This window comes from Leopardus geoffroyi, chromosome B1 (assembly GCF_018350155.1).
Source record: "Leopardus geoffroyi isolate Oge1 chromosome B1, O.geoffroyi_Oge1_pat1.0, whole genome shotgun sequence".
NCBI classification, from domain to species: Eukaryota; Metazoa; Chordata; class Mammalia; order Carnivora; family Felidae; genus Leopardus; species Leopardus geoffroyi.
Genome location: NC_059327.1, coordinates 133,370,798 through 133,390,083, shown reverse-complemented (window position 1 = coordinate 133,390,083; position 19,286 = coordinate 133,370,798). Strand labels below are relative to the sequence as shown.

At 38.3% G+C, this 19,286-nt stretch overlaps 1 protein-coding gene across 1 annotated transcript in view; it reads right to left on the bottom strand.

Moving 5' to 3' along the window:
• Positions 1–19,286, bottom strand: part of HSD17B11 (hydroxysteroid 17-beta dehydrogenase 11) — a 33,382-nt gene extending 14,096 nt beyond the window's left edge. The window contains exons 1-5 of the mRNA XM_045473416.1: positions 18,837–19,286; positions 11,402–11,509; positions 8,342–8,473; positions 6,368–6,474; positions 714–851 (exon numbers count right to left, since the gene is read on the bottom strand). Of these exons, the coding sequence (XP_045329372.1) occupies positions 714–851; positions 6,368–6,474; positions 8,342–8,473; positions 11,402–11,509; positions 18,837–19,046 (695 nt within the window). The 5' untranslated portion in view covers positions 19,047–19,286. The remainder of the gene's footprint in view (positions 1–713; positions 852–6,367; positions 6,475–8,341; positions 8,474–11,401; positions 11,510–18,836) is intronic.

The following is a 19,286-nucleotide window of genomic DNA, read 5'->3' as shown; positions in this document are numbered from 1 at the left end:
CTCAAGATAAATAAATAAACTTAAAAAAAACTAACCTCAGAGCTTATCCTTTATAGTTTTATAAGTTTTTAAAAAATGTTTATTTATTTTTGAGAGAGAGAGAGTGCACACAGGGGAGGAGCAGACAGAGAGGTAGAGGATCGGAACAAAGAGGTCTCTGAGCTGACAGCAGAGAGCCCAATATGGGGTTTCAACTCACAAACCATAAGATCATGACCTAAGCTGAAGTCGGATGCTGAGCCATATAGTTTTATTTTTTAACTAAGTAAAGACTAGTGCTCACTATGGAGGATAATCTCTAGATTACCGATGATGCTTGTTAAACAGAGTCCCAAGGCCCCTTCCCCACCACTACCCTCTCCTAGCCAAACGCAAGCAATCAACATCTCTGGGAGTCGGACCTCTACATGGTTCCCAAGCACTCCTGGTGAAAGGTTTGTATACTTAAGTCAGAAAACCACTGCTCAGGAAAAGAAAAAAAAGGAGGATTACCAAGTTCACCTGAGTTCCTCATATTTATGTTTACATATATTCTCCCCTTCTCTTTGCCTCACCTGCTTTCCCACAATCTACAGGAGCTGAAATTGAGATGAGCTACGGGAATTGAATGTCAGGTGTTTTAAGGATTAAAATATTTAAGAAAACCCACGGAATGGCTGATATTCATAGCAATCACCAATCCTTTTGTCGTCTTCATTTCTGTCTCAACTTACCTGGTACTTGCGTTTTTGATGAAGCCAGTATTTATGAAATGAGGGCAGAGACATGTTGTTTTGATTCCGGTTCTTTCTAAGGCAGCCAGTTCTTCAGTCAAAGCTCTATGAAATCCGACAGCAGCAAATTTGCTTGAACTGGAAATAAACAGAGAGGCCAGAAGATAATTAGAGAAAGCTGTGGTATCTATTGAATTCAGATGTCTGTTTTCTTTAGTTAAGTGTGGTCCTCCGCCGAGCCTCATGGCCATCAACTGAGTCTCAGAGTCCAGCCCAGACCTACCAAATCAGAATGTGCATTATGGATCCTCAGGTAAATTTATAGGCATTAAAGTCTAAGAAGCATTGACACAGAACACTTATTGGAGCGAGAACTGAGTGGGTTTAAAGGTCTTGCTAGGAAAACTGGTAAAGCGTTGGTTTTTGTTGTTGCTGTTTCCATAAGATTTAATGTCACCATAGCCTGTTAATTATTTAATACATCCAGGGAATTCCTGGGTAAATTCTCCTGGACAAGTTCCATTTTCCCTTTCAGACTCTGCTTCACTTCCTCAAAAAGGCCTTTCCTGACCCCTAGTCTAAATTATTTCCATTATGTAGTAATCTTCAGTTTTACATGACAGCCTGTTTTGGATTTGTGATTAAATACTTGTTTGGGTGAATTTTTTTTTTTTTTTTAAATGTCTGTCCCTCAAACTTGTACTATAAGCTCTGTGACTATTTTGGTTTCCAAGGAATCCCCAGGGCCTACCACGGTGCTTGGCTTATAATAGCTGCTCAAAAAATATTTGTCAAAAAAATCAAAATGCAAAGCAATTCTTACTGTCACAGCTCCTTCATTTGCCAAGAGAGGCAAATTAATAATATTTTAAGCAGACATTACTTTTCCAGTTAGGTTTTTTTTTCTTTTTAAATCAGCTTTATTGAGAAATAAATTCATGTATCATATAATTCTCCCACTTGAAGTGTATAATTCAGTGGTTTTTGGAATATTACATTACTGATTTTTAAAAATTATGTGAAAATAGGGGTACTTGGGTGGTTTAGTCGGTTAAGTGACTGACTCCGTTTCAGGTTATCATCCCATGGTTTGTGGGTTCAAGCCCCACATCAGGCTCTGTGCTGACCACTTAGAGCCTGGAGCCTGCTTCGGATTCTGTGTCTCCCTCTCTCTCGGCACCCTCCCCCCCCTCTCTATTTCTTTCTCTCAAAAAGTGAATAAACATTAAACAATTTTTTTTAATTGTGTGACAATATACATAACATAAAATTTGCCATTTTAACCATTTTAAAATGTGCAACTCAGTGCCATCAATTACTAGATTATTTTTCTCTAAGTCTGTATTTATTAGCAATTACACAAAGTAGCTGTAAATTCTTGCCAATTAACCTGTGCTTTGGAAAATACAAAGCTATGCAAAGTTCTCTTTCAACTTGTTTCTTTTAAACCTTAGACATATACTGAAGGTTTAAAAGATAGATGGCTATATTTACTCATGAAAAATGTAAATCTTGGGGTGCCTGGGTGGCTCAGTCAGTTAAGCGTCCAACTTTGGCTCAGGTCATGATCTCCCGGCCCGTGAGTTCGAGCCCCACGTCGGGCTCTGTGCTGCCAGCTCAGAGCCTGGAGCCTGCTTCGGATTCTGTGTCCCCCTCGCTCTCTGCCCCTCCCCCACTCATGCTCTGTCTCTGCCTCAGAAATAAATAAACATTAAAAAAAATTTAAAAAACAGAAAGAAAAATGTAAATCTTAACTTGAAAAACCACACAAAAATAATCGCACATAAAATTGATTACTACATGTCAGGCACTGTCCTCAGTTTTTCCGATGTATTAACTGCATTTACTCCTCACAACAACTCTGTGAAATAGGTATTACTATGATCCCCATTTACCAAAAAGGAAGCTGAAGCACTGTGGGGGTTGTTGGTTTGCAATCTCCTCTGGAGCTCCTTGGGTAAGATCTGAAACTGCCCCCACCCCTCCCCTGCACACAGAGGGCGGGGAGAGAGCAAAGAAAGAGGCAGGCCACTCCAGATTGGCAAGTGGCAGATTTAACAAGTAAGGGAACCTGGAGGTTTTTCTTGGGCAGCCGCAGGGTGAGGTCCTCACACCCACCTGCCAGAATCTTACAAGTTTATATACAGGCCTTTTGGGTTCAGTCATATATACATCCAGACAGTCACAGCACATTTCTATTTCTAGCCCAAAGGGTACCTTTGTGTGAATCAGAAAAACCTACTCCTCTTCTAAAGCTACTTTACTGCCATCTCCTGGAAGATTTTTTAAGTTTAAGGGGACCCGAATATGCACAGTGCCCCCTAGAATTGTGTAGTGTGCAATCTGCGCACAAACTGTGTGTGTCGTTCCTGCTTTGACAACACTTGATGAGAACTTTTACTTCTGCTGAAAGCACTATCAATAGTTTCTCATACAGAACATGTTCTCTCTTGGTTTTCATAGCTAAACATTCAGTGGAGTAGAATCAAATTAGAATCAAGAGAGTTACAGTATTTACCATGGCAAAGAGGAGGAAGCATGACAGGGCATTCACAGCCCTGTTGGATCCTCTGATTCTCTTGGGTTACCTCGATGCCTGGGGACTAAGAATCTGGTAGAGAGTAGAAGTTCATGTAGTAGCTGAGTAGCAACACCTGCAGCTAGCTTTCATCAAGGAAAACAATGCCAAATGATGTGAGCCTTTGATGGCCAGGAGACAATCACCTAACCTAAACTGGGTTTGAAAGAGACAATACATGATCTGCATCACACATCTGTTCTGTAACTGCTTCAACAGCTATTTCATCTTAAAAAACAAACAAAACCCCCCCAAAACCCAAAAACTCAATCCAAGTCTATGTTCATAAAAAAATGTTTTTAAGTTTATTTATTCATTTCAAGGGAGATGGAGAGAGTAAGTGGGGAAGGGGCAGAGAGAGAGAGAGAGAGAGAGAGAGAGAGAGAGAGAGAGAGAATCCCAAGCAGGCTTCCCATTACCAGTGCAGGGTCCAATGTAGGGTTTAAACTCATGAAATGTAAGATCTTGACCTAAGCCAAAAACAAAAGTCAAACATTCAACCAACTGAGCCACCCAGGCACCCCATTTTAGAAACTATTAGAAAACAAATATATGTTAAGAAAGGAAAGGAAAGGAAAGGAAAGGAAAGGAAAAGGGAGGGAAGGGAAGGAAAGGAAGACAGAAAATATAGATGAACAAAATAAAATTACTTGTCATTACCAAAGAATAACCACTCTCTAGGTGTGGTTCGAGTAAAATGGCTTGGTATATATCCTTGCAAACTTTTATTTATTTTTTTCACATAATTCCAGATTTAATAAGTGTCTATATACTTTTTTGTGCCATATTAGAAAATATAGTTACAGGCTTTTGGGGGTTATAGTACATGCCACAAGGTCACATTAGAAAATAAATTCCATCTTTAACATCACTAAGATACGTAATACACAAATTACAATGCTTAGAATGATTTCTGCCACTGCAGTAAAGTTCAAAGATAATTAGATAACTCTCATTTCAATGGCTTCTGGATAAAGCTACAATGAACTGTTCATGAGAGATCAAATAGTAAAAACAGATAAACAGAAGCACAGGAAGCTCATCTTGACTTTTCAAGGAAAAGAAACATTCATGAATTACTTACTATACCCACAGTATATGGGACCCTCAGGTAAAAGATAACTGAATTGTTTCTGGACTATTTCCTTTTGGACTGGATGGGAAAGTCTTAGCTTATGCACACCATGTGACAGAGGAGTTTTGCAACAGTCTAGGGATGAGGCTGGGAACCACACACCCCTCTTGTTGCTGTTGTTACTTAATAGGTATTGAGGTCCAAGTGCAGTAGAGAACACATAATTAGGCATGGTTTCTGACCAGGATATTAACAACTTTTGTTAAAGGAAAATGTCTAGACACTAAAACAATTTATTCTCCTCATCTTTAGTAACCTTAAGGCATATCAAATAATGATTTGATTTGGTTTCCTATGGGAGATGAGTTTTGTGGAAAGATTGTAAAGAGTGCAACTTAAGAATCAGAAGTCTTAGAATGACCTTGGTCTCCCCTGTCAAATGTCAGTCATTAAGGCTAAATTACTGCATTCTCTGGATAAAAGTTGATTCTATTTTAATTATAGAATATAAGTTTCTTCATTGGTTAACCTACCTAAAAAGTTCAAGCTGTTCCTTGGGCATTTTCAGTAGATATACCTGCCTTTGCCTTAACATATTGGGAAATACTAATATATATGAGTTAATTACTGTGGACCATCTTATCATATTTTTCTTTTTTTTTAATTTTATTTTTTTTAATTCACATCCAAATTAGTTAGCATATAGCACAACAATGATTTCAGGAGTAGATTCCTTAATGCCCCTTACCCTTAGCCCATCCCCCTCCCACAACCCCTCCAGTAATCCTCTGTTTGTTCACCATATTTAAAAGCCTCTTATGTTTTGTCCCCCTCACTGTTTTTATATTATTTTTGTGTTCCTTTATCTTATGTTCATCTGTTTTATCTCTTAAAGTCCTCATATGAGTGAAGTCATATGATATTTGTCTTTCTCTGACTAATTTCGCTTAGCATCATACCTTCTAGTCCCATCCACATAGTTACAAATGGCAAGATTTCATTCTTTTTGATTGCTGAGTAATACTCCATTGTATATATATACCACTTCTTCTTTATCCATTCATCCATCGATGAACATTTGGGCTCTTTCCATACTTTGGCTACTGTTGATAGTGCTGCTATAAACATTGGGGTGCATATGTCCCTTGGATAAATACCTAGTAGTGCAATTGCTGGGTTGTAGGGTAGTTCTATTTTTAATTTTTTGAGGAACCCCCTTACTGTTTTCAAATGGCTGCACCAGCTTGCATTCCCACCTTGCAAACTTTTAAATGCAAGATATATATCTTTTATATATATATGCATACATACGTATGTATACATGTGTAGATATTATATAAAAACAAGATACCCACCCATGCCTGTGTTTATATATTTATACGCATACAACTATATCTGTTGTTTCTAGAAATTGGCCAAGCACTGTTGGGGTGTGTGCAACTCGTAGGTTCCTGTTGGCTATGGTGGCCTCACTATATTGCAAAGAATTGTCTTTACAGTATACGGTGGAGCACACCATTACTGTTCCCTGCTTGTGATAGTTAAGTTCTTCAGTTATTACAATGGCAGGGATTTTTAAATGGATACCTATTATAGTTTTTTTTTTTTTTACAACAATTCCACTATTTAGATGTTTACAACATTTAGAATCCTGGATTATACTTTCTCTTTATACTACTTTGTTTCCACAAAGTTACTTTATTAAAAATTATTAACTTTTATTCATGGTACAAAAAGATTACTCTTGTTGTATAATTTCTTGCTCCTACAAGGGATGAGAACTGCTTTAAGAGCTGCCTTCTAATTGGACAATTTCCCTGCAGCCACCTCTAGAATGGTCAGCCTGGAGGGGATTAATGATTGATAAAGCTATTGTACAAGAGACTGTGCAACTGACTATTTCGGCAACTTCAAGTTTATCATCATTAATGGTAGTTTTCATTAGGGTAAGAAATCACATACAAGCATAGGAACAAATTAAGGAACCACATCCTGACTTACCAATATGCCAGTAAGAAGGGGACCCCAGTATGCCCAGCTGCTGAAGCCACAGTGACAATATGGCCATGATTATTCTTCATCATCACTGGAAGAAATGCTTTTGTAGTCTAGAAATGGTGTTGATTAAGAGACAATGGTATATTGTTATTTCTGATTTTGTAGACCTATTGGGAAGATTTCCAGACAAAGCTATACTTTATTAACATTTTCCTAGTATAAAAGAAAAAAAAATTTAGATTAACTGCCAAATGTGGCCACATGAGGCAAATGGATAGGATGCCTGGATTAGAAAAACTAATTAAGCAAGGCAATGGATACTGAAAACTTTAAGAATCCATTTCACTTAAATTGTGAACTTCTAATATGCCCTGGTCCTCTCTTTACCTTTTGTCACTGATACTTTCTATCATTTCATATATTGAATAGATATAATAATCTATAGTTATCAAAAGAATATATATGCAATGTGAAATTGTTAGCAAATAGTTTGGTTATGTCATTTACCAAAATACTGAAGTGAACAGCAATCTTCTAGTAGTCACCGAATGCAATAAATATTTACTGAGCACCTATTATGTGATGAGGATTCAAAAACAATTAAGGCAATGCCCTACATTCTAACAGAGGCAGAAAGACAGGCAAACTTGTAAGTTATAAAAATACAAAGACATAGGTCAATAACTTGGAAATACTGACATAAGATAATACTGCATTTTTACCAACTCCAACATTCTTTTGAGATTATGCTTCCCAAACTGACATCCAAGAAAACTTTGAGAGGCCCTTTCAGGAATGGGCTATTTGGGCAATTTTCAGCCTCTTCAGAAATTCTTTTTTTTTTTTTTTTTCTATATATATATATATATATATATATATATATATAATCTATAGACCTTGAATGGTGAGATTTATAATAAAGTTTGCAGCTTTGGGGCCAGAAAATACTCAAGGCCTGAGTCTCCTGAGAATCTGAAAAGCAAACTGGGCTCACTTTTAACAGAACCACAGAAGAGGACTTGGATTATCTCTAATTCCTTCTTTCATAAATAAGATCACATAGAGATGTGAGAATCTAGTTTATTTTTGTTTTTAATTTTTTTTAAGAATCCAGTTCAAAATTAAAACATATATAACAGCTGAAGTTTATTATTAATTAATTAATTATTATTAATATTTTTAAGGGGTGGGGAGGGAAAATGGTTGATGAGATTTGACCACAGCATGAAAATTGACTGTTTGGGTGCACCTGTGTGACTCAGTCGGTTGAGCTTCCAACTTTGGCTCAGGTCATATCTCATGGTTCGAGCCCCACGACAGGCTCTGGGCTGACAGCTTGGAGCCTGGAGCCTGCTTTGGAGACTGTGTCTCCCTCTCTCTCTCTGCCCCTCCCCCACTCATGCTCAGTCTCTCTCTCTCTCTCTCAAAAATAAATAAACATTAAAAAAAAAGGGAAGAAAGAAAATTGACTTCTTTGGGGGGCACCTGGGTGGCTCAGTTGGTTGAGCGCCCGACTTTGGCTCAGGTCATGATCTCACCGTTCACGGGTTCGAGCCCCATGTCAGGCTCTGTGCTAATAGCTGGGAGCCTGGGGCCTGGAGCCTGCTTCAGAATCTGTGTCTCCCTCTCTCTCTGTCCCTCCCCCCTTCTCTCTCAAAAATGAATAAACACTAAAAAATTTTTAAAAAATAAAAGAAAATTGACTTTTTTTTTTAAAGTGTCTTTATTTTTTTTAGTAATCTCTACATCCAACATGGAGCTCGAACTCATGGCCCTGAGATCAAGAGCTGCATGCTCTTCTGATGGCACCAGCCAGGCAGCCTCAAAAATGACCTCTTTGTATGATGTTATCCTTAGTGCCTGGAGAAAACTTCAGTATTGATTTGACACATCTTTATGTCTACTGAAAGCTCTACTTTAAACATAGTCTTTGGGTTTTACAAAAGGGAATGTTCTTGTAAAAGAAGTCATACCTACCCAGAAATGTGCAAGTATATTAACTTCAAAAGTCTTTTCAATCTGAGGGTCTTGTGTAGCAAACAAATCCGATGTATAGACTACACCAGCATTATTTACTAAAATACTAACATCTCCAATTTCTGCTTTCACCTTTAAAAATAAGACAAATATCTGCATCATTAAGAGTTACAAATGAAGGTTTGCATGCAAGGATCATTAAAGAACTATGTGTTTTTTACATCAGATGTGAAAAAAAGAGTAGTTTTGTAATCTATGTGCCAAAATGGAAAAAAGAACTTTTTAATCATAGCTACTTAATTTCAAAACAGCTAGACCTGGAAGTCTGGCAGGTAGAAATTTTCTTTTGCAATTTAGTCTCTTGACTTTGCTCTATTTATTATACCCGAGAGGCATCTGGCAAATAAAAACAAAACCGGTGACAAAAACCTAGCATTTATTTTTTAAATACTACTTCAAAGGGTAAGCAAAAAAAAAATTAATTGGCAAATGCAGGGACTATATAAGAAACTATGTAAAACTGATTATACCATTAAGCTAGTCACACCTTCTATTGCTTTATTTTTGTGGTCTGTCACTCCATTCTATTGTTCACCAACTATCTTCCCCTGGTGGCAGTTGGCCTATGGGCTGGCAACAAAAGAATATTTTATCTGATATTTTTACGGTTCTTTGAGTAACTAAGCTTCTTGGTGATTGGACCCTAGAGTTACAATGCACTCTGTTATACATTGTGTTCTAAATAAAAGCTAACTTCTGTTAGGAGTTACCATTATTAGATAGTGTTGCAGTGTGCTGGGGAACTGAGGAGGACGTGACAAATAGCCTATTAAAGGCTTTAATTGTGCTATGCATTTTGCACGATTTCATTATTTATCTCATTTAATTCTCACAATAATTCTATGAGCCTGCAACTCCTGGTACGCTTACTTTAGAGAGGAGGAACATGAAACACTGAATGCCTGTTTCTTGCCCTAGATCACATGGCTACTAAAGGTCACATGGAGCTGAGACTCTCCCAGATCTTCTGACCTCTGAGCCCAAGACAAGCCTCAAATCTCAAACCTCAAACAGAAAGGAAGCCAGGAGGTGGAATACCCATCAGCCACCCAGCAAGACATGATGTGCCAACTGCTGAAGGCTTGTCAGACAGAAATGAATTTCATCAGGTTGTATTTAAATTATTAAAGAGTCAAGCTAAGGTATTTGGCCTTTGATCAACACTATTGGTACGTATACCCACATCTCTAGCACAAAATGAAAACTGTTGGTCAGAATAATGCCCCTAAGATACTGAAAAAAACAGGACATGTATGTGGTTGAAACGATGGAGCTGCTATAACGCCTTCAAAGTAACAGGACTTTGATTCTTTTACACTGTCAAAGCATTTACCCAGACACACTTGTCCCTTCCTTCATCCTTGAGTTCCCCATCTGCATCTATTGTCTCCCCACAGTGTGAATGTCTGATTTGCACATTTCTCAATAATGTCAGCAAGCCGTGGGGAGTCTGGGTGGCTGTAGGTTAAGCGTGTGACTTCAGCTCAGGGCATGATCTCACACTTCGTGGGTTTGAGCCCTGTGTTGGGCTCTACGCCCACAGCTCAGAGCCTGCTTCAGATTCTGTCTCCCTCTCTCTCTGCCCCTCCCCCGCTTATGCGCATGCTCTTTCTCTCTAAGATGAATAAACTTAAAATTTTTAAAAAATAAAAAAGAAAGAAAGTCATGAGTTTAAACAGTCAGGTGACATAAAAATGTTCTGATACTAAAATAACCACATCAAAACAACTTCAGAATATCTGATAATCACATGTCATTGTGTATATCCTGTTTAAGCATATAGTTTATCCTTGAGCAATTTCAGTAAAAAAAACAGCATGGTTAAAACACATGGAATAGGTTCAAATAATGAAATTATCTTTTCCAGAACAGCTTATTCCAAGATGAGTCTAGAAGTGATTACTGTGTGCCAGGCACTGATATAAAAACTTTACGTCATTAATTCACTTAATTCTCCTAACAACCCTGACGTAGGTGCTGCTGTGATCCCCACTTTATAATTGAGAAAACGTAGGCACAGAGGGGTTAAGAAATGTGCAGTGATACACCTAGTATTAACCGGAAGCATGTAGGTCTCTATGAAGGAAAACCATTGTTAATTTTAGGTAAAACAGTTATTGTTAAGTGCAGACGTTTCTTACCTACAGGCCCTGCTCTTACTGTATCCCCTTCCAGGAAAGCTATTTCCCACCACTAGCCTGGGTCATTTCTACTTATTGTTTTGTCTAAGCTCAGGCCTCACCAGTAATAGAGGCATCAGTTTGAAATAAAAGATTACAGTTCAAGAATAGAAGTTCAAAATGTCCTCAAACTCAAATTCCCTAAACAAAGAGGTTCTCAAGGCTGCTTGAATCAGAATCTTTATACTGTGCTGAAATCAGATTTTTGGGGGGTGAGGTCCAGGAATGTGTATTTTAAGGAATTTGCCCAGGTAATTCTACTGATCTTTTACTATCGTAGTATTTAGTTAACAAATATATGTACGAATGTGTTCAGAGTGAAACTCCATTATATATACATAGCACATCTCAGTTATATACAGAAAAAGCAAATAATGCTTTATAGAAATCTATCTATCTATGATCAAAGCCTGATAAGCAATTAAATTTATCCTAACTCCCTAACTCAGTTCTTTGGGTGTCAGAAGACCCTGCCAGTGTTTCGCAGTGTCATCCAAGAATTTACCTGTAGCAGAATTAGATGGGTGAGGTGTGGGTGTGTAAGGTATTATACATGCAGATTCCTGGGCCCAGCCCTTGATTTACTGAAAGAAACCTTTGGGGTGTCTATTTTTTAAAAAGCTCTCTGGAAGATTCCAGAACACACCAAAGCCTGGGAACCTCAGTTCTACATTCTAGTTCTGGGTCTGCCACGAGCTGGCTGCCCAACCTTGGGCAAGTCACAAAACTTCTGCTACTTTGTCTGCATCATGACGAGGTCACCTCCAGAATCCCTCCTAGCTCTGACATGATACGATCCTAACCAAATGTAAAATTTCACCTTCTTTGCAGAGCTGTAAATATCTTCTCGATTACTGCAGTCTACCACAAAGGCATGAGCCTTCGCACCCAGTCTCCTGCATTCCGCAGCTGTGTCCTCAATTCCATGCTAGGAAAGGCAACAACAACAAAAAAAGAGAACAAAATAAATAACATGAACCTATATCAACAACTGAAAATAATGAAGGATAGTCAGGTTGTTTGGACTAGCATTTGGCAATAATTTAACTGGATGCATTTTTGCCAGGGATACAGGTACACTTTGCTCTCACTACTTTGACTAGCTCCTTTTATTCTGAACTGAACTTAAAGCAACCTTTTTTAAGGAACATAAAAATCTTGGACACCTGAGTGGCTCAGCTGGTTAAGTGTCCAACTTCATCTTAGGTCATGATCTCGTGGTTTATGAGTTCAAGCCCTGCATCTGGCTCTGTGCTGACAGCTCAGAGCCTGTAGCCTGCTTAGGATTCTGTGTCTCCCTCCCTCTCTCTCTCTCTCTCTCTCTCTCTCTGTCCCTCCCCCTGCTTGCACTAGGTGTCTCTCTCAAAAATAAACAAAAAAAAAATCTTAAAATACTAGTTTTGTAGTCATGAATTTTACATACTTTGTGAATATATGCATGTATGTATTCCATTTCAAGATTTTAAAAAATAACATTAAGCTTTTTTTTTTATGTCACTAAAAAACTATTCATGTACATTTCCGGCTGCAAAATAAATAAAGGGTTAATTACAGTTCATTCATCCATTCATTCATTCATTCCTCTAACATTTTAATTTTTAATCACGGTGCTTGGAATAACCTGGTGGACCCAAATATGAAGGAGACAGAGAATAGACCTTAGCCAGCTCACAGTGTAGTCTAAAGAAACCTAAAATAAGACTTAGGTGGGACATATGAAATTGTTAGTGTCAGAATAAAGGACTGAATAATGGCAGTGTCATATGGTTCACATTAATGCATTGTGGTAAGCATAATAACAGAACAATATACAGAGAGTTATGGGAACACAACAAAGGAGGGACATGCAATACAATTCTAGAAGAAGAAGTACCAGAGTTGGATCTTAAGGGTGAGTAGAACAGCCAGGTAAAGAGAAGGAAAAAGGCATGCCTGGCAGAGTGTAAACAAAGGGATGGATAGGAGAAAGGTGCAGTGGGAAAAAATATCAGCAGACTGGTGTTGCTGAGTCATAAAGTTCAAGGCCAGCAGGAGTCCAGATTAAAGGGCATTGTATGACATACTAAGTTTTATCCAAAAACTCAGTGGGGAGCCACTGATTAAATTATGGACTCAGATTTGTTATAATATAGTTAGTATTACATGTCATATAGTCAGTATTTTACTGATTACTCTTACTAAAGTATGGAAGACAGATTTTAGGGGTCAACAAGGAAGGAAGAGAGAAAAATTAGTAGGCAGTTCCAATGATTCAGCCAAGAGATGATACAAGTTTAATTGTGGCACTACTAGAAAGAATGCAGAGAAGAGAATGAGCCTTAAAATATATCTTTAGGAGGTAAAATCAGCAGGACTTGGTGACTGGATGAGGAAGGTGGGAAGAACCAAAGCTGAAGTCCTTGCTTTTTAGTTTATGTAACTCACAACACGGTGTTGCAACAAGTCAGATGGAGGTCACGAGCAGATTTGAGAAACGGAATGATGAGCCCAATTTGGAGCACTGATTTTGTCGCTTAAATTCAGGATCAGACCACAGAGTTCTGTTTTGTTTTTCCTTTTTTTTGTTTCCATTTTTGCTTGTTGGTTTGCCTTTACCAATTTTGTAGCTTCTTTTTATTTTAAAGAATGTCACAAATAATACCTTGGATTGAGTTTTAGTCTGTGAACACTGCAAGCCAAGAAATTATTGTCAGCTAACCCACAAGTGGATGGACTTACTACATTTACCCACAGAAAGAATGGTAGAACAGAATACTAGTGTTGCGAATTTGCTAGTAACCTGCAATTACTCTTGCAGAAAACCCAAATCTGGAGAGCTATGGAAAGAATGTGCAGTTTGCTCACTGAACTTAATTAACTGTGGCAATAAAAGGAAATAGGGTATTTTCCCTTTTACTGAAATCTCTCACACAAACTGTTGTATACTCTGGAAAGGAGCCCTTACTCCCCAAGGGACATTGAAACCTTATGTTGCCCTCCTGTACCTAACAGGCAGCTTTTGGCTCTTTCCTTTAAATGTAGATTTCATTACTCAGCCATGAAAAAGAATGAAATCTTGCCATTTACAACGAAGTGGATAGAGCTTGAGTGTATTATACTAAGTGAAATAGGTCAGAGAAAGACAAATATCATATGATTTCACTCATATGTGGAATTCAAGAAACAAAACAGATGAATGTAGGGGAAGGGAAAGAAAAAAAAAAGAGAGTAAGCAAACCAGAAGAGACTCTTTTTGACTCTTAACTACAGAGAACAAATGGAGAGTTGCCTGAGGGAAGGTGGGTGGGGGATGGGCTAACTGGGTGATGGTTAAGGAGGGCACTTGTGTCCAGCACTGGGTGTTATATGTGAGCGATGAATCACTAAATTCTACACCTGAAACCAATTTTACCATATAAGTTAAGTAACTGGAATGTAAATTAAAACTTGAAATAAAAAAATAAAATTAAAAAAAGTATATTGCATTTATGTAGTATACACACAAAATGGAATGTTATTCAGCCTTCAAAAGTATAAAAATTTGAGGGGAGCCTGGGTGGCTTGGTCGGTTAAGCGTCCGACTTCGGCTCAGGTCATGATCTCATGGTCCGTGAGTTCGAGCCCTGCGTCGGGCTCTGTTCTGACAGCTCAGAGCCTGGAGCCTGTTTCCGATTCTGTGTCTCCCTCTCTCTCTGCCCCTCCCCTGTTCATGCTCTGTCTCTCTCTGTCTCAAAATAAATGTTAAAAAAAAAGTAAAAAAAAAAAAGTATAAAAATTTGACACATTCTACAGCATAGATGAACCTTGATGATATTAAGCTTAGTGAAACAAGCCAGAAACAAAAGGACAAATATTGCAAAATTCTAGTTATTTGAGATACCCAGCATAGTCAAATACACAGAGACAGGAAGTTGAACGGTGGTTGCCGAAGGCTGGGGGAGAGGAGGCTGGGGAGTAATTGTTTAAGGGTGCAAAGTTTCAGTTTGCAATGATGAAAAAGTTCTGGAGATGGCCAGGAGAGGTCATTTCATAATGACATGAATGTACTTAACACAACTAAACTCAACACTTAAAAATGGTTAAATGGAAATTTTTGTTATACATACTTTCCCACTATAAAAAAAAAAGTTTCAGTAAGTATATTGCACTGATTCTTTGGGTCTGTACAAAGTTCGGTTCTTATTTGGAACAGATTTTGCAATTAAACTCCATTTGCCATGTATTCCATTTGCAGAGATTTGCTTAGTACTGGTCTGCTCTGTCAATGCACAGAGTGGGTGCTGGCAAATATGCCCTTCCTTTACACTGGCAGTCACACTTTTCCTACTTCCCTGGTCTTCCTCACTTAGGGCCAAGGTTGGCACTCCACACCTTCTGAACTATGCCAGAAAAGATTGTATGTATGTATGTATGTATGTATGTATGTAAGTATTTATTTATATGGAATTTATTATCAAATTGGTTTCCATACAACACCCAGTGCTCATCCCAACAGGTGCCCTCCTTAATGCCCTTCACCCACCCTCCCCTTCCTCCCACCCCCCATCAATCCTCAGTTTATTCTCAGTTTTTAAGAGTCTCTTAAGTTTTTTTTTAATGCAAGAAATTTAAGTTTAAAATTCTGCCAGGAAAAATTTTAGACAGCCTCCATATTCATTTGGTGAGAAGTAAAAAATAAGCAGATCCTTAACATTTTTCTCAGCCCAGTGGAACTGCTCATCATTCTTCAAGATTTCCCGTGTTAACCTTTTTCCCTAGTATGTTGGATGCAGTTCTCAATTTTTAATCCTGGGCTCTCCTTTAAATCCTTATTAATCCTTTGTCCTCTATCCCTACAACTAAAACTCTTTGTTCATTACCTAGACTACTAAACTTCTATAAGTTTTTCTGATTATTTCCATTGCTTTTTCCCATTCATTAATTCACTTTTCCATTCGATAAAGTCTTAGAGTATATACTAACTAGGTGCTCAGCACTTTCTATAAATTTGTCTTCACAAACTTATCTAATGAGGCATGGGGGTGAGAATGGTCAAGAAATGTGAGATTATCTACATTAAGCAATAAGGAATTAATGGCATGAGTCTCAGTAGAATAAGAAAGCTGAAGCCACCACTAATCCCTCCAGAAATTCATGCTCCTTTTTTATGGACCTCAGGACCAGTAGGAAGATGGAAGACTTCTGCCCTGAGTAGGATATCTTTGGACCTGGCCAACCTTGCTGCTTGACTTAATCTGAGAAATTGTCTCTGGGGACAATGTGTCTTTGAACCCTGGAGGAAGAATTTGATCTGGCCCCTCCCTGCTTCCTGCTTATTCTGAAAACAATCTGAAACTCTCTTTTTTCATTCCTTCTCCACTGAGCCACCAGCCCAGAAGTCTCTAGGTTCTGCTGCCTGGATGGATTGCTTGAAATTTCCACTCTACTCTCCTCCCCAGTCAGGTTTAGTGGTTCTCAGATTTTCATAATTTTAAAATATGCAAAATTTCAAGGGAAGTGGACTGTGGTGTATATACTGAACCAGGACTGCCAATCTTTTTTTTTTTTTTTTAATTTTAATGTTTATTTATTCTTGAGAGAGAACAAGCAGGGGTGGGGCAGAGAGAGGGAGACAAGAATCCGAAGCAGGCTCCAGGCTCTGAGCCGGCAGTGAAGAGCCAGACAAGGGGCCTGAACTCACAAACTGCCAGACCATGACCTGAGCCCAAACCGGATGCTTACCCGACTGAGCCACCCAGGCACCCTGGACTGCCAATCTTTAATGTGGCCAAATAAGGACATTAAAACTAACAGTTTTATATATTTATATATATATATATATATATGAAGGATATAATCTCAAAATTGTTGAAGGCTTATTTAAATGAAATAAACTTAACATAATAAATACTACATTATTCTTGATTTTCTGCCACTTCCCTTACTACCTCTCTGGCCTACAAAACCAGCATCATCTCTTGCTTGGATTACTACGGGTCTCCTAACCGCTCTCCCTGCCCCCCAGCAGCCTAGAATCTGTCCCAAAATCCTCCATTGGCTCTCCCAGGAAAAGCCAAAGCACAAACAATAGTTTACAGGAAACTTTATGGACTGGAGCTGCTGCTACTTAAGTTTCTAGACCAGCGCTGTCTCATAAAAATATAATGTGAGTCACGTACTTAATTTCAATTTTTCTGCTAGCCACACCTGAGAAAATAAAATTTAATTTAGTAATATGTTTTATTTAATAGAAAATAATCCAAAATATTATTTTGGAATATTTATTATAATGAAATATTCTATTTCAATATGTAATCCACACAAAAGCTGTAAGATATTCAACATACTTTTTTTCATACTGTCTTTGAAATCCTGTGTGTATTTACACCTATATCACAATTCAGATGAGTCACATTTCAAATGCTCAACAGCCACAAGTGGCTAGTAGCTACTACTAACCATTGTGTTGGAAAGCACAGATCTAGACTTTTCTTTTACTTCTCTCCTTTCCCTCACTCTGTGCCAGGCTTTGCATTTGCTGATCCCTTTCTGCAGAGATAGGTGAGGGGCTCACTGCACCCTCAGCCTCTTCTGATCTTGACTCAACTATCTTCATCTCAGTGAGATTTTGTGTATAAGATCAACACGATCCCTGTCCTCCACCTACCATACAAAATCCCTCTCCCCTTTCACACTTTTTCTTTATACTTATCACCATCCAGCAATTACATAGTTTATTATACAGCATGTCTTGTTTATTGTCCCTAGTTCATAAGGTTTGTGTTTTTCTCACTGCTGTGTCCTCAGTTCTGCATTAGAACAGTGTCTGGCAGATAGTAGGTGCTCAATAAATACTTGTTGGATAAAAGCACTTGACTCCAAAGCAGAAAAAATTGTACAAATGGGCACAGGGCATTGGGAGTCATTAACACAGATGTGTAACCTAATACTTACACCTGAATTCTTCAATGGTAGCTTAAACTTCACTTTGTGAATAAGAACTAATGTGTGTTTACCATGTGCCAGACACTGCTAAATGCTTTGTGCATGCTATTTGGTATATCTGCTACTTGGTATAATTTAAGGCAAGTACTGTTATTTTATTCCTTTTACAGAAAAGGAACCTAAAGCTCTATGAAGTTAGAAGATAGCTTGTGAAGAAGTGGAGAGCTCTGCTGAGTCTGACCATACCAACCTGCCAGACATTCACCACCAGTGACCACATCAGATTGGACTGGGCCTCGTTTGTATCTTTCATTGCACATAATTATTTAAAGTCTATTTTCCCTATGAGATTGAAGGCAGGGGACCCTATGTCCTGTTTGGCACTGTGTTCTTAACAATCTATGCAACAGATATTAAAAAAATGCTTGTTGATTGCTGTCTCAATCACACACTCATTGGGTGAACTCTCATCTAAATTTGCAATCCCTAAATTCTTGTTTACAGCACTGGGTGCTGACTAACGTGTAAGGGATGGCATTTCAGGCCCTCAGGTGCCTTCTGGAAACCTCTCTGCCCATCTACCATTGGCCAAATAAAAGATTAGATTCAAAGTCCTCCTCTCTTCCTTAAGCCTACACCTATTCTTGTAAAACACTGTGTACATTGAAGAGGTTTTTTTTCTTTTCTTTCTTTTAAATTTTTTATTTTGTTTTATTTTTAAAGTAAACTCTATGCCTGATGTGGAGTTTCTGCCACTCCATTCATGATGTGGAGTTTCATGCCTGAACTCAATGACTCCGAGATCAAGAGGCACACGCTCTGCTGACTGAGCCAGCCAGGCACCTCAAAGAGTTTTTTCTTTTATATCGTTTTTAACAAAAAGATAATTTTAAAAATTACTTTTGGCAACTGCTATGATCCAATAATGTTGCTTTCTGTTGGCTATCTTTTTAAACCCACTTATGTCAGTAATGGCCAGTAGGATTTTTTTTTTCTTAACAGGTGCAAACCTCTTACTTTTAATAGACTAGTTTAAAACGATTACTTTCCCCATCTGATTAAGATAGAAGGGTCAGCGAAATCAGGCTTTGGAGGAGATTACAAATTATTTTCAGGGCAAAAGGAAGTATATGTTTACAATGCCAAATTAGTGATGGGTAGTAACTGGGAATCCTATATTGTCTAAGTCCATTTATCCTGTAATCATAAACACATTAATGAATCTATAAAATACCAATAGTAGTTTTTTCTACCTACTTTATAGAGATGCTGGAAGGGGATGTTGCCTACAGAATGCATCCCTGTCTACAGATCAAAGGTGCCAAAAAGTAAAACAGAGTGAGCACTATTACCTTATTTATATCCCACAGAACCAGTTTGCTTTTAAGTTTGGCAAATTCATAGGCAGTTAGTCTCCCAATTCCGTGTCCAGCTCCAGTAATCAGGACGATTTCTCCAGTAACTGATTTTCTCTTCTTAGGAATGAAAAGCTTCAGAAGCGACTCTAAGCTGAAGATGATCAGTAAGGGCAGAAGCTGAAGACACTGCAGAAAGAATTTCATCCTTTTTGTTGCTGCGAGCTTTTGGTGTGTTTCCTTTCACCAATTACTCTAAATTGCTTCTGGAGGGTTGTTCCGTCCAATACCAGAGAGAATAAAAGCAAAAGCAAGGAACGGCTCCTTTATCAGGGAGAAACAAACAACTCTGAAACCTTTCCTTCCGCTGGGCTGGGCTTCGTTCAGCCTTTCACAATTGGCTCGGGCTGCAGTGCGGAGCTGCTGCTCGCCAGCTCAGAAATCTGG